The sequence below is a fragment of the Thalia democratica genome, chromosome 9, assembly GCF_965202585.1.
Source record: "Thalia democratica chromosome 9, ktThaDemo2.hap1.1, whole genome shotgun sequence".
In the NCBI taxonomy this organism is placed as follows: domain Eukaryota; kingdom Metazoa; phylum Chordata; class Thaliacea; order Salpida; family Salpidae; genus Thalia; species Thalia democratica.
The window spans coordinates 9,041,140-9,066,285 of NC_139173.1; the positions used below are offsets into that span (position 1 = coordinate 9,041,140).

General features: G+C 28.0%; 2 protein-coding genes across 2 annotated transcripts; both read right to left on the reverse strand.

The window, feature by feature from the left end:
* Positions 1-4,895: 4,895 nt before the first annotated feature.
* On the reverse strand, positions 4,896-7,746 carry LOC145844763 (puromycin-sensitive aminopeptidase-like). Its single transcript, XM_082952183.1, has 2 exons — positions 7,636-7,746; positions 4,896-7,352 (listed from the first exon to the last, which is right to left on the reverse strand). The coding sequence occupies exons 1-2, from the start codon at positions 7,744-7,746 to the stop codon at positions 4,896-4,898; spliced, it is 2,568 nt and encodes an 855-aa protein (XP_082808309.1).
* A 9,414-nt stretch (positions 7,747-17,160) lies between these two features.
* LOC145844765 (puromycin-sensitive aminopeptidase-like) lies at positions 17,161-20,011 on the reverse strand. The gene is made up of 2 exons (XM_082952187.1): positions 19,901-20,011; positions 17,161-19,617 (listed from the first exon to the last, which is right to left on the reverse strand). The coding sequence occupies exons 1-2, from the start codon at positions 20,009-20,011 to the stop codon at positions 17,161-17,163; spliced, it is 2,568 nt and encodes an 855-aa protein (XP_082808313.1).
* Positions 20,012-25,146: the final 5,135 nt, after the last annotated feature.

Genomic DNA, 25,146 nt, shown 5'->3' on the forward strand with positions numbered 1-25,146 from the left:
CTAGTCACTTTATAAATAAACTGAATGCAAATAAAGACGTTTGTATGAGTTATAATACTATTTTATTGCAATAACAACACTTTTTACATTTAACAAATTTGTTTGAGCAGTTTTTTTTTCGAAATTCAACTAATTTATTTCTCAAAGCTAAATAAATATGAAAAAAACTATTTACAGGGTTGCCACTCTTTGTGCCAAAAAATCTTCCCTGAGTGACCAAAAATTTCCCTGAGTAACCTTAAACTTCCCTGAGTATTTTTCAAATCTTAAAAAAAAAATTTCTCTTCTAACACAAATTATTAATACCTCATTCTCATTTTACTTCTTTAATAATAAAAGGAAGGTTGTATGTGTATGCTTCTGCATTAAATTTATGAAAAAAACTGTTTTCAAAAACTCAATCTTAAAAGGCTTAAACCAATTAAAAATTAAAAACTAAATTTTTGCACAACTTTTTGTAAACTTGTTAGTTAACTTTCTACATAAAAGAATAAAGTTTAATTTGTTTGACATTTTAATTGACAAAATTTAATTATACTATAATAATAATTTCACATGAAGAACTCACTTAAATGCATACATAATAACTTCATTATGACTTGTATTTCTTTCCTAGCAACTGTTCTGAATGCAGTAAATAAAACTTAAAATAACATTATTGTAAAAAAACCTGCAAAAAGAAAGTTTAAAGAAATAGCTAAAAAAATATAAGTAACTAAAAATAAAAAGTTTATTAGAACTTTTCAATGAATAGTTAACAACAACTTTCATTTCTCTAAACTGTTTGATTTTACTTAAGTAAATATAAATTTAAAACTTTAAAAAACTACAATGTTAATACTAAGAATATTGAAGAGCTAGCCGCAAAGCTAAAAAAAATCTAAATAACCACTTAAATAATAAAAATTACTACTTTTGAACAAAATATTGAAACTGGATTAACTAAACCTCATTCTAGATCTAGAAAAAAATTTCCCTGAGATTTTCAAAAACTTCCCTGAAATTTAGAGAAAAAATCAAAACTTCCCTGAGTTTCCCTGAGTTAAAAGAAAAATGCCAAAATTCCCTGAGTTTCCCTGAGATTTTCTACAGTTTGAAAATTCCCTGAGTGTGTGGCAACCCTGTATTTATTAAAAACTTAAAAAACAGTCAATAAACTACTAATCGAAAATTAATAGTTTAATTAAATAAAACTTAACTAAAAATTGTAATTACAATAAAAATAGACTGATAAAAACATAATTTAATCATAATTGCTTCTATTACTAACAAGCTACCTCTTTTTTACCAAGTTTAATTACACTATAACACTAAAACAATTTTTACAAAATTTACTTTGCTCAACATGAGAAATTAAAATGCACTAATGTTGGCCTAATGTGTTATTCATATGTAGTTTTAATAAAGTTAAAATGTTCTGTAAAATACCACAAAGGTATAAATTTTACTTTACTTTAAATAAACTTATAAATACTATTTTTATATTTTGCTAGCTGAGGTTTAAAATAAACAGTTGATTTAAAAAGCAATACACTTTTTAACCTTAAAAATACTAAGCACTAAATAAACACTTTGGATTTACTAATTAAATATTAGTGTTTTTAAGTTTTTTTCAATAGATTTAACAAAATAGTTATTAACAATTTCAAATCTGTAAAGTAACAGTATGTTTCTGTTTATTTGAAATAGTATGTATAACTAGTAAAGATTAGTTAAAAAATAGTACATCTCTATTTATAAAAAGCAACAAGATGCATTTTGGATTTAAAATGGAAGTTTTAATATAATTAGGTTTTATTTCTTAACAATTTTAAAATCTGTAAGGGAACAGTATGTTTTTCTTCATTTTAAATAAAATTATAAGTGCTAGCTGCAAACTTATATAGTTATAAGCTTGAAACAATACTCATAAACAATTTTGTGTCTATCATCTTGTGTTCACTATAAAACCTAAGCAAGAGTTTTTATTTCAAAAATAAAAACTATTCATTCTTAAAACATTTTTTAAAGCCAAGTCAGAGTTGCCACAGATCAAGCTGAAAAATGTATTCTGTATTTTCTAAATCAAATTCTTATTTAAAACCTATTCAAAAACCAAATACTTGAAATTGTGTTAGTCTTCAAACTTTTTTTATAAAAGTTAGAACAATAGTTCTTTTGCAGTTCTTTAGATTTTTAGAAAATAACAAAAACATTGAATAATTTATTTTTATGTGATGATAAACTTTCTTATTAAGAACATGTTTATATCAAACTTTCTTACTTTTTTTTCGAAAACCACCATCTACTCCTAGCTTTTTCGTTTTTACTGACTTTCTTGACTTTGTTGCAACCCTGCGAAGTATAATACTCTATTTTATAATACTTTACATTACAAAAAAACACTCTAAAATAACAAAAAAGTGTTAATTATACCTATAAAAAATTGCTTGATTCTTATAAAAGTGATAACAGTACACTAAAAACATAGTTTACACTATTATATTTTGAGCTTTTATCATAAACATGTGTGTGCATATCTGGCAATTTAAGTAAAGTGTACACAACTGTTTTGAATTTCTTAAAAAACATAAAAATGTTCCAGTTAAATAATATATTTTACTCATTTCAAATACAAAAAAAGATACACTGAAATTAATTTTCACAGTATAAAATAGGGTTTCCACTCTTTTAAACAAAATGCTACCCTGAGTGACGTTAAACAGTCCTAGGTCATCCTGGGCTTTTTCAAATCTTTTGAAAATATTCAAATAATTAGAATACACTTTTCAAAGTCAATAAAAGTAAAATCTTAAAACAAAACAGGTAATAAAATATCAAAGTACTTGGCTACAATAGAACACAGGGTTGCCACTTAATTTTTTAAACATTTTTCCAGGTTTTTAAAAGTACACATTATTGGGTCTATTTTTAGTTTAAAGTTAACTTTAACGTAACAAACTGTGTTAAATAGTATAAAAACATTGAAAAGATACTGGAAAGCTACTTTAAACATGTTTTTTGATAAAATAATTTTGATGATGTCCAAAAGTTTTTATTTATATGATAGATTTTTTGATTCACTACTGAACATGTGAAAATTGTTAAAATTTCAGGTTTTTATAGTGATTTTTGTTCAAAATTCCAGGTTTTTCCAGGTGAAGTGGCAACCCTGAGAACATCCTAGACAATAGATTAGAGACGCAATCTCTCTAAAAATGTGTTGTACTTTGATAAATATTGTGGTTGTAACCAAAAAGATTTGTTGAAATTCCAGCATTGGTGCCATACTTTCTGACAAAACAAGTAACTTGAGTTTGTATATCAGTTTAAACTTTGTATAAAAACTTGTAAATAATTAAAGAAAAAAGCTAATCACTGCTACAACTAAATTATATGTTGATTATGAACTGAAAGTCTTAACTTTTGTTTAAAGAAGGTAGATTTAATTTTGCTGATATCTCAAACTTAAAAATACACACATGGTTTGTCTTATAGTATGGCACTGTTTAATAGTATTCTATAGTGTTGAACTCTAAACTGTAGTTAATAATACTATCATCAGAACATACTCACCACTGTAATTATACCAAAACTTGCAAGTATACATGTTGGGTTGGTTTTAGAGGAAATTATTTTACACAAAACTTTCAAAACATAAGGTGGTTATTTAGTTTTAAGTATTCATTGTTCGAAAACTAGTTTTAGTAAGTTACAACAATATTGACATTTAAATTAAAAAATACTTTTTCTTTTTTTAAAACAGAAAAATTTCAATGCACTATAGCCAATTAATAAATTTTTGAAACGTTTACATTTAATAAAAATAAACTATATGATTAAAATAATAAACACTTTTGAAATGTTGAACTATATTTTCTTTTACATTTAATACCAAATCAAAAGTACCTGTAAAAGACGTAAGTTACAATTTCAAAACAGTAAGGACAACCAATTAATCAAAAGCTAAATTAAGTTTTTTACTTTATAAACATTTTTAGTGCAGATTCTTGAAAAAAGTATTCAATTTGGTAAGCATTTTGTAAGGTTTAGTAAGGTTTCATTTCATTTTAAGTATTTGTTGTCAAATGTCAACATATTTAAAACTAGTTTGTTTTTCAGAAATATTCCAAAACAACAGTTTTTACGTTGTTTACACTTTTTTTAAATTTTATTACATAATTTACCCTCAATCTACAAAATAGTGTTAAATTTTAAGATAAAAACTAGATTTTTTGAACTTTCAGCTTCGAAAATATAAGAAATCGTAATATTTAGAGAGTTTGTTCGACTTCAAAACATTTACAGTTAAATGCTAACTTATAAATTGGTATAATCACTAAGTTACATAATTGTAATAAAGAAAATTTACCCCCTAACATAAGTGAATTAACCCCAGGAGTAAGTTTACCTCAGGTTAAAAATCGCTGGTCCATGATAGTATTTTTAATAATTATAAGTAGTTTTAGTTTTTGTTTTCTTTTCTAATTAAACAAAAAATATTTTTAACAAAACTTCATGCTGAAAAACTTACATCTTACATATCAAACTATTTTAATGTATGTTGGAGCTTTTAGTTTGGTTATTATACGAAGTTTATGTAAGATTTTAATATTTACCCACGAGTCTAGTGTAAAAACATTGATTAAGATATGGATTTTGTCAGTCATTACAATGTTTGTGGCCCTGAACTTTTTGATTTCGTCCCTTTGTTGAGGGTTTACATAAACAGCTTATTTATAATATGTTAAAACTCATAAACTAACAATTGAAAAATAAATATTTTAAAAATTTGATACCTAAAAGTTTAAAACACAGCAACAAATAATTTCATTTCTCTATATATTTATTGTAAACGACATATGTAGGATAGAATAATGCATTGAAAAAGTCCTATAAAAGCTAATAATTAAATTTTAGTTGAAATAATCCTTCAAGGATTGGCCATTTTGCTTCCACAACTGAATTTTGAGCCCGATCTGCTCTACACATTGCTTGAATTTTCTCTCACAAGTCTTTCTAACTTTGTCAGTCAAAAATTCTTTCACTTCTTTTAGCATTTCTTCGGTGGCAAAGTTAGGAGTAGAAGCTTCAACGATCTTGCCTAAGTGAGGACTTCCCTTGAACTTGTTGTAAAAGACATCCCAATGTTCCTTGACAAACTTCCAAGACTCATCTCTACCAAGCTTGGATCCTGTTGCCATGCCATACAAGATCTTGTATTTTTCGTTGTCACGAACGTGGCTTGACATCATGTATTTTTGAACAAGTTTGAGACATTCCAAACCCTGTACGCACCCGAGAGCTGCTTCGATTTCACTCTTCTCTTCCATGGAATCAACTTTCTTGTGGAGCTCTACCATTTTGTTGAAAGCCTCAAGACCTCCTTTTGACGTGTAAACTTCGTAGACGGAAGCACGAATTTCGGGACTGATTGGTGTTGAGTTCTTAAAGAAATTGTTCATGATTTCTGTGCACTTTTGGTTGACTTGGTCGTCGTTTGAAGCTTTGATGAGAAGCGCTCTCAAGCTGGCATCCAAATGAGATTCATCTTGTTTAGCTTCCATTCCAACATGGGCCATGACGCTACTGAAGAGATCTTTTTTGAATTGGGAAAACTTTTTTGAAGCTTCATCGTCATTCCACATAAGCTTAGTCATTGCGCTAAGGCTTTTGATTATCTCTTTCCACACTGGATATTCCTTTTCGCCCTTGAAAACTTTTAGCAACTCAAGATATGTGGCAAACGAAGTTTGACCAGTTGTAGCCATTGCATGGACGTCACTGACTATGTTGAGACGATCAAAACAGTCAAGTTGTCCGTTTTCTACTACAGTAATTAGTTTGGACAAAATATCTTGGCTGTAGTTCACTCTGTAGAAGCCGATAAACCTTGGGTTGATTTTAAACCAGTCGTTTGCACCGACACCTTCTACTGTGATCTGACCTGACTTTGATGAAAAGATAAAAGATTGATGTTCATCAGAGGTTGATGTGGATATTGTGATTGGCACTTGCCACAAACTATCACTTTCACCAGATGAAGAAATACAAAACTTTTTCTGGGATAAATTAAGTGTTACAGAGTTGTCGTTTTGGCTGGCAATAGACACATCAATAACAGGGTATCCCATTTGTTTGGTCCAAGTTGACATAACCTGCTCAACTGGCTTGCCGCTAGCATCTTCAAAACATTTCCACAAATCTTCTGTTTGTGTGTTGGAGTATGCGTGCTTTTCAAAATACGCCTTCATGCCTTCTTTGAACTTATCTGATCCGATCCAAGAGTGAATCATTCCTATGATATTACTTCCTTTTTGGTAAGAAATGGCATCGAAGATTTCCCCAATTTCACCTGGATGATTGACTGGAATTTCAATAGCGTGACTGTTTTCTAGGCTGTCAGCATCTAATGCCTTTATTGTGACATCATTAACGTACTGCTCCCAAACTTTTAAGTCATGGTCACAAATGTGTCCTGCATCGTACATCATAAAAGTTGCAAACCCTTCGTTGAGCCACAAGTGAGTCCACCATTCCATGGTGACCAGGTTGCCAAACCACTGGTGAGACACTTCATGGCAAACAACGATTGTTACCCAACATTTCTGCGCTACGGAAGATTCTTTTTCGTCTACGAGAAGAGCTGACTCTCTGTAAGTGATCAGTCCCCAGTTTTCCATGGCGCTGCAAGCAAAGTCGGTGATAGCAATCAAATCGAGTTTGTTCATTGGGTATGGGCAGGAAAAGAACTCTGTAAAGTACTCCACTGATTTGATAGTGACTTCCAAAGGGTAATTTCCTTGATTTGATTTTCCTGGTGGAGTGTAAACTTTGACTTCGACGCCGTCATTAGTCTTGCCTTGAACGTAGTCGAATGCTCCTACTACAAAAGCCAGCAGGTAAGTTGACATCTTCTTTGACTTTGCGAAGACGACCTTCTTTGTTACTTGATCTTCAAGAACTTCTTCGCTGATGACATTCATGTTTGACAAGGCGACGAGGTCTTTTGGTACAATTAATGTACAATCAAAAGTTGCTTTTAATGCAGGCTCGTCCCAGCAAGGAAGGCATCGTCTGGCGTCGGTTGCCTCGAACTGAGTGATCAGGTTGTAATATTCAACACCGTCCTTGTTTGTGACTTTGGTGCGGTAGAACCCGGCCATTTCATCGTTGTGAATTCCTTTGAAACTCATGCTGAGGACTGCAGGACCGACAGGAATAACATCTTCGAAAACAAGGGTGCAAGTCTCATCATCTTTGTTGAGATTCACCTGAGTTGGAACGAAAGTAGCTCCTGAATGTTGAAGGCTGCACTCTTTGATTTCTAATTCTTTGCTGTTCATTTTGATTTCATTAGTGGCTTCATCGACCTGTTTAAAAAAAATTTTAGTCTTTAATCCGTTTTTAATTATACTTTTTATCGGTATGGTCTATAATGTTGCGTGGTTTTATTATTAATAGTTATATGTTAATAGCTAAAAGTATGTTTAGGTGTTTATTACTTAATTAAAATTATAAAATTCTTAACCATAATTTTAAATTCTAAAACAACAAATAAAGCAAAATACAAAAACATGTTTTTTCATTTACAAATTAAACTTGGTGGTTAATGAGTATAACTACTGTCAGCATAAAAGTTTTACTAAAACTTACATTTAAGTCAACTGATTGGTGTCCTTCAAAAGTAAAAGTTTCGAATGAAGGTTTCAATGTGACATCGTAGTTTGTAGGTGTAACGGTGGTAGGTAAACGAGAAAACTCCATTGTAAAATTTTCTTTAATTAGATAGTTACGTCTGTTAAGATATAGTTTTTTAAGATGTTGGTATTTTTCATTAAATAATTATCTATGTAATATTATATTTGGAGACTAAGGTACACTTTGCAAATTTAAATCCTATATATGCATAGTGTAACATAATAAGTCTATCATTGCTAAATTAGGCTACATTGCATATGCTAAAAAGTTATGCACTATACTTAAATACTTAAACTATTACATTGTTAAATAATCAACAAATAAAATACAAATACTTATAAATTTTTGCATTTTTTTCTGAAATTTTATTTTTAATAGTAAAAAGTATATTTAATGTTCACAATGAAATTAATATTTTCAACAATTTAACATAAATTTGACTATTTAAAATTCTGCCCAATTTATAGACTAAAGTTGGCCACTATCCTGGATTCCTAAAATTAAATTTAGCTTGAATAAAGTTGAGTTTGAGAAATTTTGAAAGAAAAATCTAGAATTTGAACATAAATCACTGAAAAAAAAAAACCTGGATTATAAACAATTTTTACATAGTAACTAGTGAAATTTGGATAATACAAAAAAGTTTATCACATGGATAGAAATTGTTCGTCATCATCAATATTTTTTATTAAAGACATGATTTAAAGTAGCTTTACAGTATTTTTCCAATGTTGTTATACTTTTTTAATTAATCTTCTACTTTAAACATAAACGTTAACTAAAAATAGACCAAAAACTATTTTTTTCATTAAACCTGGAAGAAGTTTTAAAAACCTGGAGATAATTTGCCAAAAGCCAGTGGTCACCCTGATAATTGCAAAATGATATTTTTACTTTAAACATAACTTTTGAATAAAATTAGACCAAAAAATAAATATTTTCATAAAGCCTCAAAGAAGTTTTAAAAACCTGGAGATAATTTGCCAAAAGCCAGTGGTCACCCTGATAATTGCAAAATGATATTTTTCCTTTAAACATAACTTTTAACTAAAAATAGACCCAAAAATAAATATTTTCATAAAGCCTCAAAGAAGTTTTAAAAACCTGGAGATAATTTGCCAAAAGCCAGTGGTCACCCTGATAATTGCAAAATGATGTTTTTACTTTAAACATAACTTTTAACTAAAAATAGACCCAAAAATAAATATTTTCATAAAACCTCAAAGAAGTTTTAAAAACCTGGAGATAATTTGCCAAAAGCCAGTGGTCACCCTGATAATTGCAAAATGATATTTTTACTTTAAACATAACTTTTGAATAAAATTAGACCAAAAAATAAATATTTTCATAAAGCCTCAAAGAAGTTTTAAAAACCTGGAGATAATTTGCCAAAAGCCAGTGGTCACCCTGATAATTGCAAAATGATATTTTTCTTTAAACATAACTTTTAACTAAAAATAGACCCAAAAATAAATATTTTCATAAAGCCTCAAAGAAGTTTTAAAAACCTGGAGATAATTTGCCAAAAGCCAGTGGTCACCCTGATAATTGCAAAATGATGTTTTTACTTTAAACATAACTTTTAACTAAAAATAGACCCAAAAATAAATATTTTCATAAAACCTCAAAGAAGTTTTAAAAACCTGGAGATAATTTGCCAAAAGCCAGTGGTCACTCTGATAATTGCAAAATGATGTTTTTACTTTAAACATAACTTTTAACTAAAAATAGACCCAAAAATAAATATTTTTATAAAGCCTCAAAGAAGTTTTAAAAACCTGGAGATAATTTGCCAAAAGCCAGTGGTCACCCTGATAATTGCAAAATGATGTTTTTACTTTAAACATAACTTTTAACTAAAAATATACCAAAAACAAGTTTTTTCATTAAACCTGGAAGAAGTTTTTAAAACTTTGAAACAAATTTCAAAAAACCAGTGGTCACTTTAAAAATTGCAAAATAATATCCATTTCTAAATTTAAAAATATTAAGAATAAAAACTCAACTAAAGTATTGTTCTAGTTTTTTTCAAATATTTCTCTTTTTAGTTTATTGAAAAAGGGGAAGGGTATAAAAAATTATTAAATTTTAAAATCAACATTAAAAAAAAATATATATAAAATGTGGCAACTAAAATAGTATTACTATTCAATAAATTTATTTAAATCTATATTTACTTTTTAATTTAAAAAATGTAGGAAGGAAAAAAAGAGAAAATTAAAAAAAAAACTTTATAATACTAAGTTTGTGCAATATAACAACTTAAACAAAATTACTGTTCACTTGACTTAACATTCATACACTTCTAAAACATAAATCTAACAAAAAATATAACTACATAACCTGGAACTTTATCTATACTAAGTTTACTCTAATTCTAACTTCATTTAATCATCTAAACAAGTGAGAACAGTCTTTTTATATTCGCCTGCGCGTAAGTGAACGTTTGTGGTTTGTGGTGTGGTGACCTCATAACTCGAGACAACACTATTGGGCATAGTATTTTGAGAGAATTTAGGGTTTCATAACCCGCGGCAAATTCAGTGGACTTTTTTGCTGCTTAAGCTTATTTAAATTGTTTTAGGCTAACCCAGAACAGCGACACCGTGTGGTGAAAAATCCCGTAAAGTTTTTTAATTGTTTTTGTCTAAAACCAAAATGGTGCAATGTAATGGATTTGCGACACCTAGCGGTTATTTTTTTAAAAGTTAAGTTAACAAAAAATAAGATTTGAAAAACTATTTAAAAAAATCTAATTTTGCGCTGTGTTAGAAAAGCTTACTCAAGGCAGCTTAACTATTGTACCTAAACTTTACAGAATTTTCTAGAAGTTAAGGTTTTTAAACCTCACACATTTAATTTTTGTAAAGTCTAACTTTTAAATAACGCAAACAAGTGAAACAAAATATGTTTTAAAAAACCTTTTTAAATTTTTTATCTTGTTGTGTAAAAAAGCATGGTTCGTATTTATATGAAGCTATTTATTTTAAGTAAAAAAACAAAAATACTGGCAAATTAATTTAGTTTCCATTTGGACTATAAATCATTTCGGCATATCTATTTAATAATAGGTCAAAAAAAAGTTATAATCATTCATTTATTATTCAAAATATTACTCCTTTTCTGTTTTTAAAGTTGAACTTTGTTTTATTCTTAAAAATTCTCTTAAAATTCATTTTACAACTTATTTTATATGCATTTTGTTTTAAATTAAAAAAGTATTTAAAATCCAACTAAATTGAAGCCTATTAAGGAATAAAAATTCTATGCTCTTTTTATAGTATGTATTTTGTTTTAACACTATGTTTTTTAATTTGTAATAACAACTAACTCTAAAACTAAAAAAACCTGTGTAGGAATTAGTAATAGCTCGCTGAACAATAAGTAAAAGCTATGAAAAGCTATTAACTTTTATTGGTTTATTCTTCAAGTAAAGGAGATCTTTAAATAGATTTCTGCCTAAGTATGAATAATTTCCTATGTTAAATTTACTAAAACTTTAACCATAAAAAAATGTTTTAAAGCTTACATAAGTATAAACAATAAGAATTATTTCACGTTCGTCAAAAGCTAACCTTCAAAAAAAAAGGTTTATATTTAACTAAACATAAATTTTTTAGGAACAAATTATTAAAACCTTTTCTGTTATTTTCTCTTTAATTTTAATAAGCTTCATAAATAAATACTTCTTAGTTCACAACTCCTAAACCAGTAGTCATTACAAGAAGTCTTTTGTTAGTTTTAGATTGACTGCAAACCCAGACGAATAGAGTTTGAATCTTGGCGAAACTTTTACTTATATTAAGCTTAACTTCACGTAAAAGTTTGTTTTTACCTTTAGGCTCTTAAAAGACAACTGGTACTTGTCCTTTCCAGTTAGTGATAATACAACTATTTTAAATAACTGTAGCCGATGTAAGACCTTTTCTATACTCCGCGAGCAACTTTTTCTAGTGAATTTGGCTCATTACTTATGAAAGGTTGCAGTAACCTGGACTTTACTAATGTAGAGTCCTATGTACAGTGGAATTTACTTATCTGTCTTATAAGCAGTTTTTATATATTTCAATTATAAATTGTTCTTGTGTATTTTACATGACAATTATTTGTACAATTTACAAGTAGTGTACAAGGGTATCAATTAAAACTTTTAAAGTAGAATTAAACTCTACACTAAACTATGTATTTGGTTTATAATAAATCTTTATACTAATTAAATTTTCAACTTGTCATAAACAAGAAGTTGTGTACCATTATATCAAACGTTTGAAACGTAAGCTTTAACTACTTAACATAAACTTTAATGCTGACAATAGAAGCTGAACTTAGTTCTCACTAAACAGTAGTTCCAACAATCACTTTTGTGTTAGAAATAAATTCTGTGAGTAACACTAAATGTTCCCTTTTTTTAACTGTATTATTTAATCTAAAATATTTTTGAAAAACGTTATTGAGTACTTCGACTTTATCTCAGCAATGTTTAAAAACATCCTATAATACTCTTTATTAAGACTAATAAGGTACTTTATATAAACATAAAAGTAAACGCAACTATTCTCAAAGGTTTAGTAGAAACAGATTTGATAGAAACTACAAACGTACACTATAAAGTTAATTTTCAATACCTGAATAACATTATACTAGAATTTTTTAATAGTTTTTGTGCAAATAGCTAGACTCTAGAAAAAAAATATCAATTAAAATTTAGACTTAGTTGAAAATCGTTGTAAAATTTGCATTGAGTTTTAAGTACTTAATTTTAAATATTTTAAACAAAAGATTATTTTCAAAAATTAGTAGCTCTTAACTTCCCACGTTGCCATAAATTATTAAAAGTAATAATACTAAATGTCTGGTTAGTGGGTACAGATTAGCACATTTCTATTCGTGTCGAGGCAGGTGTCAGCTACGGCAGTCCAAGATTATAAACTTTTTTCATTAAAAGTATAAAAACAAGGTTGTTGGAGTAAAAACTTAAAATGTTTTGAAACCATTTTATTGAATGATCTAATCAAACTTACGCAGTTAACAAATATTTAGGGGCTCAAAAAAAAAGTTAACTTTTGAACTTTTAGACCTTTTAGCTTACAATTTTATTTTGAACATAAAATCATTTATATCAGAACACAATTTATTTAATTCAAGAAAGTTATATAAAATTTGAGATGGTACTGAATTTCTTCTTTCCTTTTCACAGGTCCAACATCACACCGCAGTTGTATACCACCAGAATTGAAAACCTATAAGAATAATATATAATTAATATTCCAAAAAAAAAGTACAGTTGTAGCTGTTGCAGTGAAAACAAACAATTTATTAAAAATAACAAATAAAAAAGTACAAGTAATACAAACTAATTTGAATTATTTTAATATTTCAACAATTATACGTATTCAAGTTTTAACTAAATTCAAATAACTTTACTACCAAATACCACAAAGATAAAAAAGGTAATTTATTTGTTAAAAAATAGCTAACAAACTTTTTGATATCTTCAATTTTAAAATTACTGAACTTTAATCTCTTAAAAATAACTTTATTATAGAATTGTAAAAAAATTATAATACAAACAAGGAAAAAAACATAGACGTTCATTCATTCTCAAATTTCATTAAAAAAATGACACCAGCTTTTTTAAGCTGGCTTAAAAAGACTAGTAACTTTATAAATGAAGACGTTTCTATGAGTTATAATACTATTTTTTGCATTAACAACACTTTTTACATTTAACAAATTTGTTTGAGAAATTTTTTCAAAATTCAACTAATTCATTTCTCAAAGCAAATATAAACAAAATTATTAGTTAAAAACTTAAAAAACTGTTAATAAACTATTAATCAAAATTAATAGTTTAACTAAATAATTATAAAACTAAAAATTGTAATTAGAACTGAAAATAGACTAACAAAAACATCAAAAGTAATTCTAGACTCTTTAACAATATCTAGTTCATAGTTGATAATTAAGTTTTGGTTTAAACTATTTACTTAAACATAATTGCTTCTATTACTAACAAACTACATCTTTTTTACCAAGTTTGATTACACTATAACAATACAACAACTTTTTTAAAATTTACATTGCTCAACATGAAAAATTAATGCATTATTCCTTAGCCTAATGTGTTATACATATGTAGTTTTAATAAAATTTAAAATGTTCTGTAAAATACCGCAGAGGTGTACACTTTACTTTAATTAAACTTATAAATAATCTTTTTATATTTTGCTTGCTTAGGTTTAAAAAGCAATACACTTATTAATCTTAAAAAATACCAAGCACTAAAGAAACATTTTGGATTTACTAATTAATTTTAGTGTAAACAGTTATTTTCTATAGATTTAACAAAACAGTTATTAACAATCTTCAAAACTGTAAAGAAACAGTATGTTTCTGTTTATTTGAAATAGTATGTATAACTAGTAAAGATTGGTTAATAAGTAGTACATCTCTATTTATAAAACATAAAAAGCAACCAGAAGCATTTTGGATTTAATATGGAAGTTTCAATATCATTAGTTTTTCTTAATCATTTTAAATCTGTAAGGGAACAGTATGCCTTTTTTCACTTTAAATAACATTTATAACTGCTAGCTCAAAACTTATAAATTTGAAACATTACTTATAAACAACTTTGTGTCTATCATCTTGTGTTTTCATTCATTATAAAACCTTAGTATGAGTTTTCTATTTCAAACTAAAAAATACAAAATGACAAATTTACTAAAGTTTTAAGAAAACATACTATTTGGATACCAAAAAATCAGCTACAAGTTATATTTGTTAAAAACTCATGACCACTTACTTAATTGTTTCAAGTCAGCAATTTGACATGATCCAGTTTTAGAATAGATCATATTATGAAAAAAAAAACAAAGTTATAAACAATTCTATTCTTAAATCAAATTTAAGCTGCATTTAAAAGTTTTATAAATTTAAATACAGTACATATACAGAATATGTGAAAACCAGTGGCCACAATATTAAATACTTTTAAAGCATATTCCATCACACTTATCAGTGTTTTGATATGGTTTTCTTATTGAATAGTTAGCACAATAAAACTCCTATTCATTCTTAAAACATTTTTTAAAACTAAGTCTTTAAAACTTTAAAACTAAGAGTTGCCACAGATCAAGCTGAAAAATAAGTTTGTACTTTCTAAATCAAGTTATTATTTATAACCTATTCAAAAATACAAAGTACTTGAAATTGTGTTAGGTTTCAATTACAAGTTAAAACAATAGTTCTTTGGCTGTTCTTTAAGTTTTTTAGAAAATAACAAAAAAATTGCAAAGTGCATAATTTCCTTACTTTGTTTTTTCAAAAGCTACCATCTATTCCTTCCTGGCTTTTCGTTTTTACTGACATTCTTGATTTTGGTGCAACCCTGCTAAGTATAATATTCTACTTTATAACTATTTTTACAACTAGTTACAAACAAAACACTTAAAAGTAAGAAAAAAAAGTTAGATATACCTATAAAATAAATGCTTAATTCTATAAAAGTGATAACAGTGCACTAAAAACATAGTTTATACTATTATAGTTTGAGTTATTGTTAATACAAACATGTGTGTGCATGTATAGCAACTGAACTAAAGTATACACAACTGTTTTGCAAACAAAGAAATTAAATTTCTTTAAAAATACATAAAAAAGTTCCACTTAAATAATATATTTTCTCATTTCATTTACAAAAAAGATGATTTACATCAAAATTAATTTTAACAGCATAGATTTCACAACAGAACATCCTAGACAACAGACTACAGAGGCAAACTCTCTATTAGTGTAGTACCAAAATATATATTGTGGTTGTAACTAAACAGATATGTTTAAATTTCACCATGGGTGCCATACTTTCTGACAAAACAAGTAACTTGAGTTTGTATATCAGTTTGAACTTTGTGTAAAAACTTGTAAGTAATTAAATAAAAAAGCTAATTACTGCTATAATTAAATTACATGTTGTTTATAAACTTAAAGCTTTTGTATAAAGAAAGTAGATTAAATTTTGCTGATATCTCAACTTTCAAAATACACACATGGTTTGTCTTATAGTATGGCACTGTTTAATAGTATTCTATAGTGTTGAACTCTAAACTGTAGATATTAATAATATTATCAGAACATACTCACCACTGTAATTATACCAAAACTTGCTAGTATACATGAATAGGCTGGTTATAGATGAAATTCTTTTACACAACACTTTAAAACAAAAGGTGGTTACTTAATTTTAAGTATTCACTATTCGAAAACTAGTTTTAGTAAGTTACAACAGTTTTGACATTTAAAATTAAAAGTACTTTTACTTTTATTTAAAACAGAAAATTTTCAATGTACTATAGCCAATTAATAATTTTTTAAAATGTTTACATATAATAAAATTAAACTATATGATTAAAATAATAAACACTTTTGATATATTGAACTATATTTTCTTTTACATTTAATACCAAATCAAAAGTACTTTTAATAGACGTAAGTTACGAATTTAAAACAGTAAGGACCATTATTAAATCAAAAGCTAAATTAAATTTTTTACTTTATAAACAAATTTGGTGCAGATTCTTGAAGATAGTTGTATTCAGTTTAGTAAGCATTTTGTAAGGTTTAGTAAGGTTTCATTTCATTTTCAGTATTTATTGTCAACATAATTAAAACTAGTTTGTTTTTCAGAAATATTCCAAAACAGCGGCCATTACGTTGTTTACACCTTTTTTCAATTTTATTACAAAATTTACCCTCAATCTACAGAAAAGTAATAAATTTTGAGGATAAAAACTAGATTTTTTGAACTTTCAGCTTATAAAACATAAAAATCGTAATATTTAAAGAGTTTATTTAACTTTAAAAAATTTAAAGTTAAATGCTATTTTATAAATTAGTATAATCATTAATTTACATAACTGTAATAAAGAAAACTTACCCCCTAACATAAGTGAATTAACCCCAGGAGTAAGTTTACCTCAGGTTAAAATTCGCTGGTCCATAATAGTATTTTTAATAATTATAAGTAGTTTTAATTTTTGTTTTCTTTTCTAATTAAACAAAAACTATTTTAAATAAAACTTCATGTTAAAAAACTTACATCTTACATATCATACTAGTTTAATGTATGTTGGAGCTTTTAGTTTGGTTATTATACGAAGTTTATGTAAGATTTTAATATTTACTCTGGAGTCTAGTGTGAAAAACATTGATTAAAATATGGATTTTATCAGTCATTACAATGTTTGTGGCCCTGAACTTTTTGATTTCGTCCCTTTGTTGAGGGTTTACATAAACAGCTTATTTATAATATGTTAAAACTCATAAACTAACAATTGAAAAATAAATATTTTAAAAATTTGATACCTAAAAGTTTAAAACACAGCAACAAATAATTTCATTTCTCTATATATTTATTGTAAACGACATATGTAGGATAGAATAATGCATTGAAAAAGTCCTATAAAAGCTAATAATTAAATTTTAGTTGAAATAATCCTTCAAGGATTGGCCATTTTGCTTCCACAACTGAATTTTGAGCCCGATCTGCTCTACACATTGCTTGAATTTTCTCTCACAAGTCTTTCTAACTTTGTCAGTCAAAAATTCTTTCACTTCTTTTAGCATTTCTTCGGTGGCAAAGTTAGGAGTAGAAGCTTCAACGATCTTGCCTAAGTGAGGACTTCCCTTGAACTTGTTGTAAAAGACATCCCAATGTTCCTTGACAAACTTCCAAGACTCATCTCTACCAAGCTTGGATCCTGTTGCCATGCCATACAAGATCTTGTATTTTTCGTTGTCACGAACGTGGCTTGACATCATGTATTTTTGAACAAGTTTGAGACATTCCAAACCCTGTACGCACCCGAGAGCTGCTTCGATTTCACTCTTCTCTTCCATGGAATCAACTTTCTTGTGGAGCTCTACCATTTTGTTGAAAGCCTCAAGACCTCCTTTTGACGTGTAAACTTCGTAGACGGAAGCACGAATTTCGGGACTGATTGGTGTTGAGTTCTTAAAGAAATTGTTCATGATTTCTGTGCACTTTTGGTTGACTTGGTCGTCGTTTGAAGCTTTGATGAGAAGCGCTCTCAAGCTGGCATCCAAATGAGATTCATCTTGTTTAGCTTCCATTCCAACATGGGCCATGACGCTACTGAAGAGATCTTTTTTGAATTGGGAAAACTTTTTTGAAGCTTCATCGTCATTCCACATAAGCTTAGTCATTGCGCTAAGGCTTTTGATTATCTCTTTCCACACTGGATATTCCTTTTCGCCCTTGAAAACTTTTAGCAACTCAAGATATGTGGCAAACGAAGTTTGACCAGTTGTAGCCATTGCATGGACGTCACTGACTATGTTGAGACGATCGAAGCAGTCAAGTTGTCCGTTTTCTACTACAGTAATTAGTTTGGACAAAATATCTTGGCTGTAGTTCACTCTGTAGAAGCCGATAAACCTTGGGTTGATTTTAAACCAGTCGTTTGCACCGACACCTTCTACTGTGATCTGACCTGACTTTGATGAAAAGATAAAAGATTGATGTTCATCAGAGGTTGATGTGGATATTGTGATTGGCACTTGCCACAAACTATCACTTTCACCAGATGAAGAAATACAAAACTTTTTCTGGGATAAATTAAGTGTTACAGAGTTGTCGTTTTGGCTGGCAATAGACACATCAATAACAGGGTATCCCATTTGTTTGGTCCAAGTTGACATAACCTGCTCAACTGGCTTGCCGCTAGCATCTTCAAAACATTTCCACAAATCTTCTGTTTGTGTGTTGGAGTATGCGTGCTTTTTAAAATACGCCTTCATGCCTTCTTTGAACTTATCTGATCCGATCCAAGAGTGAATCATTCCTATGATAATACTTCCTTTTTGGTAAGAAATGGCATCGAAGATTTCCCAAATTTCACCTGGATGATTGACTGGAATTTCAATAGCGTGACTGTTTTCTAGGCTGTCAGCATCTAATGCCTTTATTGTGACATCATTAACGTACTGCTCCCAAACTTTTAAGTCATGGTCACAAATGTGTCCTGCATCGTACATCATAAAAGTTGCAAACCCTTCGTTGAGCCACAAGTGAGTCCACCATTCCATGGTGACCAGGTTGCCAAACCACTGGTGAGACACTTCATGGCAAACAACGATTGTTACCCAACATTTCTGCGCTACGGAAGATTCTTTTTCGTCTACGAGAAGAGCTGACTCTCTGTAAGTGATCAGTCCCCAGTTTTCCATGGCGCTGCAAGCAAAGTCGGTGATAGCAATCAAATCGAGTTTGTTCATTGGGTATGGGCAGGAAAAGAACTCTGTAAAGTACTCCACTGATTTGATAGTGACTTCCAAAGGGTAATTTCCTTGATTTGATTTTCCTGGTGGAGTGTAAACTTTGACTTCGACGCCGTCATTAGTCTTGCCTTGAACGTAGTCGAATGCTCCTACTACAAAAGCCAGCAGGTAAGTTGACATCTTCTTTGACTTTGCGAAGACGACCTTCTTTGTTACTTGATCTTCAAGAACTTCTTCGCTGATGACATTCATGTTTGACAAGGCGACGAGGTCTTTTGGTACAATTAATGTACAATCAAAAGTTGCTTTTAATGCAGGCTCGTCCCAGCAAGGAAGGCATCGTCTGGCGTCGGTTGCCTCGAACTGAGTGATCAGGTTGTAATATTCAACACCGTCCTTGTTTGTGACTTTGGTGCGGTAGAACCCGGCCATTTCATCGTTGTGAATTCCTTTGAAACTCATGCTGAGGACTGCAGGACCGACAGGAATAACATCTTCGAAAACAAGGGTGCAAGTCTCATCATCTTTGTTGAGATTCACCTGAGTTGGAACGAAAGTAGCTCCTGAATGTTGAAGGCTGCACTCTTTGATTTCTAATTCTTTGCTGTTCATTTTGATTTCATTAGTGGCTTCATTGACCTGTTAAAAAAAAATTTTAGTCTTTAATCCGTTTTTAATTATACTTTTTATCGGTATGGTCTATAATGTTGCGTGGTTTTATTATTAATAGTTATATGTTAATAGCTAAAAGTATGTTTAGGTGTTTATTACTTAATTAAAATTATAAAATTCTTAACCATAATTTTAAATTCTAAAACAACAAATAAAGCAAAATACAAAAACATGTTTTTTCATTTACAAATTAAACTTGGTGGTTATTGAGTATAATTACTGTCAGCATAAAAGTTTTACTAAAACTTACATTTAAGTCAACTGATTGGTGTCCTTCAAAAGTAAAAGTTTCGAATGAAGGTTTCAATGTAACATCGTAGTTTGTAGGTGTAACGGTGGTAGGTAAACGAGAAAACTCCATTGTAAAATTTTCTTTAATTAGATAGTTACGTCTGTTAAGATATAGTTTTTTAAGATGTTGGTATTTTTCATTAAATAATTATCTATGTAATATTGTATTTGGAGACTAAGGTACACTTTGCAAATTTAAATCCTATATATGCATAGTGTAACATAATAAGTCTATCATTGCTAAATTAGGCTACATTGCATATGCTAAAAAGTTATGCACTATACTTAAATACTTAAACTATTACATTGTTAAATAATCAACAAATAAAATACAAATACTTATAAATTCTTGCATTTTTTTCTGAAATTTTATTTGTAATAGTAAAAAGTATATTTAATGTTCACAATGAAATTAATATTTTCAACAATTTAACATAAATTTGACTATTTAAAATTCTGCCCAATTTATAGACTAAAGTTGGCCACTATCCTGGATTCCTAAAATTAAATTTAGCTTAAATAAAGTTGAGTTTGAGAAACTTTGAAAGAAAAATCTAGAATTTGAACATAAATCACTGAAAAAAAAAACCTGGATTTTAAACAATTTTTACATAGTAACTAGTGAAATTTGGATAAAACAAAAAAGTTTATCACATGGATAGAAATTGTTCGTCATCATCAATATTTTTTATTAAAGACATGATTTAAAGTAGCTTTACAGTATTTTTCCAATGTTGTTATACTTTTTTAATTAATCTTCTACTTTAAACATAAACGTTAACTAAAAATAGACCAAAAACTAGTTTTTTCATTAAACCTGGAAGAAGTTTTAAAAACCTGGAGAAAATTTGCCAAAAACCAGTGGTTACCCTGATAATTGCAAAATGATATTTTTCCTTTAAACATAACTTTTAACTAAAAATAGACCGAAAAATAAATATTTTCATAAAGCCTCAAAGAAGTTTTAAAAACCTGGAGATTATTTGCCAAAAGCCAGTGGTCACCCTGATAATTGCAAAATGATGTTTTTACTTTAAACATAACTTTTAACTAAAAATAGACCCAAAAATAAATATTTTCATAAAGCCTCAAAGAAGTTTTAAAAACCTGGAGATAAGTTGCCAAAAGCCAGTGGTCACCCTGATAATTGCAAAATGATATTTTTCCTTTAAACATAACTTTTAACTAAAAATAGACCCAAAAATAAATATTTTCATAAAACCTCAAAGAAGTTTTAAAAACCTGGAGATAATTTGCCAAAAGCCAGTGGTCACTCTGATAATTGCAAAATGATGTTTTTACTTTAAACATAACTTTTAACTAAAAATAGACCCAAAAATAAATATTTTCATAAAACCTCAAAGAAGTTTTAAAAACCTGGAGATAATTTGCCAAAAGCCAGTGGTCACTCTGATAATTGCAAAATGATGTTTTTACTTTAAACATAACTTTTAACTAAAAATAGACCCAAAAATAAATATTTTCATAAAGCCTCAAAGAAGTTTCAAAAACCTGGAGATAATTTGCCAAAAGCCAGTGGTCACCCTGATAATTGCAAAATGATGTTTTTACTTTAAACATAACTTTTAACTAAAAATATACCAAAAACAAGTTTTTTCATTAAACCTGGAAGAAGTTTTTAAAACCTTGAAACAAATTTCAAAAAACCAGTGGTCACTTTAAAAATTGCAAAATAATATCCATTTCTAAATTTAAAAATATTAAGAATAAAAACTCAACTAAAGTATTGTTCTAGTTTTTTTCAAATATTTCTCTTTTTAGTTTATTGAAAAAGGGGAAGGGTATAAAAAATTATTAAATTTTAAAATCAACATTAAAAAAAATATATATAAAATGTGGCAACTAAAAATAGTATTACTATTCAATAAATTTATTTAAATCTATATTTACTTTTTAATTTAAAAAATGTAGGAAAGAAAAAAAGAGAAAATTAAAAAAAAAACTTTATAATACTAAGTTTGTGCAATATAACAACTTAAACAAAATTACTGTTCACTTGACTTAACATTCATACACTTCTAAAACATAAATCTAACAAAAAATATAACTACATAACCTGGAACTTTATCTATACTAAGTTTACTCTAATTCTAACTTCATTTAATCATCTAAACAAGTGAGAACAGTCTTTTTATATTCGCCTGCGCGTAAGTGAACGTTTGTGGTTTGTTATGTGGTGACCTCATAACTCGAGACAACACTATTGGGCATAGTATTTTGAGAGAATTTAGGGTTTCATAACCCGCGGCAAATTCAGAGGACTTTTTTGCTGCTTAAACTTATTTAAATTGTTTTAGGCTAACCCAGAACAGCGACACCGTGTGGTGAAAATCCCGTAAATTTTTTAAATAATTTTTGTCTAAAGCCAAAATGGTGCAATTTAATGGATTTGCCATACCTAGCGGTTAATTTTTTTCAAATTAAAATTTAAATTATAAGATTTTAAAAACTATTTTAAAAAATCTAATTTTGCGCTGCGTTAAAAAAGGGGCAGGTTGACTACACCTAAACTTTAAAGATTTTTCTAGAAGTTAGAGCTTTTGAACCTCACACATTTAATTTTTGTGAAGTCAACAAGTGGAACTACATATATTATAAAGCCTTTTTAAGTAATTTCTTAAGATTAGATATTTTTTTTTACCTTGTGTGTAAAAAAACATGGTTCGTATTTACATGAAGTTATTTATATTAAGTAACAAAAATGAAAATACTGGAAAATTCATTTAGTTTCTATTTAGACTATAAATCATTTCGGCATATTTATTTAATAATAGGTCAAAAAAAGTTATATTCATTCATTTATTATTCAAAATATTACTCGTTTTCTGATTTTATAGTTCAACTTAATTTTATTCTAAAAAATTCTCTTAAAATTAATTTTACAACCTATTTTATATGCTTTTTGTTGTAACTTTTAAAAATATTTAACATCCAACTAGATTAAAGCCTAATAATGAATAAACCTCTATGCGTTTTTTATAGTTTGAATTTTGTTTTAACACGGTTAAAAGAATATTTTTAAGGTATAAATAACAACTAACTCTAGAATTAAGAAAACCTGTATAGGAATTAGTAATAGCTCGCTGAGGAATAAGTAAAAACTATGAAAAGCTATTAACTTTTATTGCTTTATTCTTCAAGGAAATGAGATCTTTAAATAGAAATTCTGTCTGAGTATGAATAATTTCTTATGTTAAATTTACTAAAACTTTAACCATAAAAAAATGTTTAAAAGCTTACATAAGTTTCAAAAATTACAGTTATTTCACGTTCATTAAAAGCTAACCTTCAAAAACAAAGGTTTATATTCAACTAAGCATAAACTTTTTATGAATAAGTTATTAAAACCTTTTTGGTTATTTTCTCTCTAGTATTAATAAGCTTCATAAATAAGTACACACTTTCTAAAACAGTAGTCATTACAAGAAGTCTTTTGTTAGTTTTAGATTGACTGCAAACCAAACGAAGTGAGTTTTAATCTTGGCAAAACTTTTACTTATATTAAGCTTAACTTCACGTATATGTTTGTTTTTACCTTTAGGCTCTTAAAATACAACTGGTACTTGTCCTGTACAGTTAAAATAATGATAATACAACTATTTTAAACAACTGTAGCCCATGTAAGGCCTTTTCTATATTCCGCGAGCAACTTTTTCTAGCGAATTTGGCCCGTTACAAATGAAAGGCTGCCGTAACCTGTTACTTTACTTATGTAGAGTCCTATGTACAGTGAATTATTTTAAAATGTTCTATCCTTGGGTTTTGTATTTAACATGACAATAATTTGTACAAGTTATAAATAGTTTATAAAAAGATAAAAATTAAAACTCAACACTTTCAAAGTAGAATAGGCTCTACATTAAACTTTATCAATCAAGTTTGTCATAAGCAAGAAACTGTGTACCATTATATCGAACGTTTGAAACGTAAGCTTTGTCTAGTTAACATAAACTTTAATACTGAAAATAGAAGCTGAACTTAGTTCTCACTAAATAGTAGTTTCAACAATCACATTTGTACTAGAAATAAATTGTGTGAGTAACACTAAATGTTCCTTTTTTTCAACTGTATTATTTAGCCTAAAATATTTTTGAAAAATGTTATTCAAGACTTTATCTCAGCAATGTTTAAAAACATCCTTTAATCTTCTTTATTAAAGCTAGTAAGGTACTTTATATAAACATATAAGTAAACGCAACTATTCTCAAAGGTTTAGTAACTGAGTACAAAAAGATTTGATAGAAACTAAAAACGTGTACAATGAAGTTAATTTTCAAAACCTAAATAACATTATACTAGATTTTTTTACTGGTTTTTGTGCAAACAGCTAGAAAGTATATCAATTAAAATTTTAACTTAATTAAAAATCATTGTAAAATTTGAATTGAGTATTAAGTACCTAATTAAAATCAATTTTGAATAATTTAAATGATGGATTCCTTTCAAAAACCAATAGCTCTTAACTTCCCACGTTGCCATAAGTTATTAAAAATAATAATACTAAATGTTTGGCAAGTGGATACAGATTAGCACATTACTGACTGTGTCGAGGCAGGCAGTACGGAGATAATAAACTTTCTTCATTTTAAGTTTAAAACAAGGTTGTTGGAGTAAAAAAAATAAATTTTTCAACTTTTTAAAACCATTTTATTAAAGGATATAATCAAACTTCCGCACTTAACAAATATTTAGAGGCTCAAAAAAAAGTTGCCTTTTGAACTTTTAGACCAGGGGCTTACAATTTTATTTTGAATATATATCACAACACAATTTATTTAATGCGAGAAAGTTATAAAAAATTTGAGATGGTACTGAATTTCTTCTTTCCTTTTCACAACATCAGACCGCAGTTGTATACCACCAGAATTGAAAACCTATAAGAATAATATATAATTAATGTTCCATAAAAGAAGTACAGTTGTAGCTGTTACATAAAGCTGTTGCAGTCAAAACAAACAACTTATAAAAAATAACAAATAAAAAAGCACAAGCTTAGGTAAAACAAACTAATTTGAATTATTTGAATATTTTAACAATTATACGTATTAAAGTTTTAACTAAATTCAAATAACTTTGCTAACCACAAAGGTACAAGTGGTAATTTTTTTGTTAAAAAATAGCTAACACAGCTTCAAACTTTTTGATAGCCTAAATTTTAAAGTTACTGAATTTTCAATATCTTTA

What these genes read in the sequence shown, in the direction of transcription:
- LOC145844763 (XM_082952183.1), bottom strand. Translation starts at nt 7,746, where the DNA reads ATGGAGTTTTCTCGTTTACCTACCACCGTTACACCTACAAACTACGAT. An exon ending in ACCAATCAGTTGACTTAAAT is followed by an intron (nt 7,353 to 7,635) that starts GTAAGTTTTAGT and finishes TTTTTTAAACAG; the next exon opens with GTCGATGAAGCCACTAATGA.
- LOC145844765 (XM_082952187.1), bottom strand. Translation starts at nt 20,011, where the DNA reads ATGGAGTTTTCTCGTTTACCTACCACCGTTACACCTACAAACTACGAT. An exon ending in ACCAATCAGTTGACTTAAAT is followed by an intron (nt 19,618 to 19,900) that starts GTAAGTTTTAGT and finishes TTTTTTTAACAG; the next exon opens with GTCAATGAAGCCACTAATGA.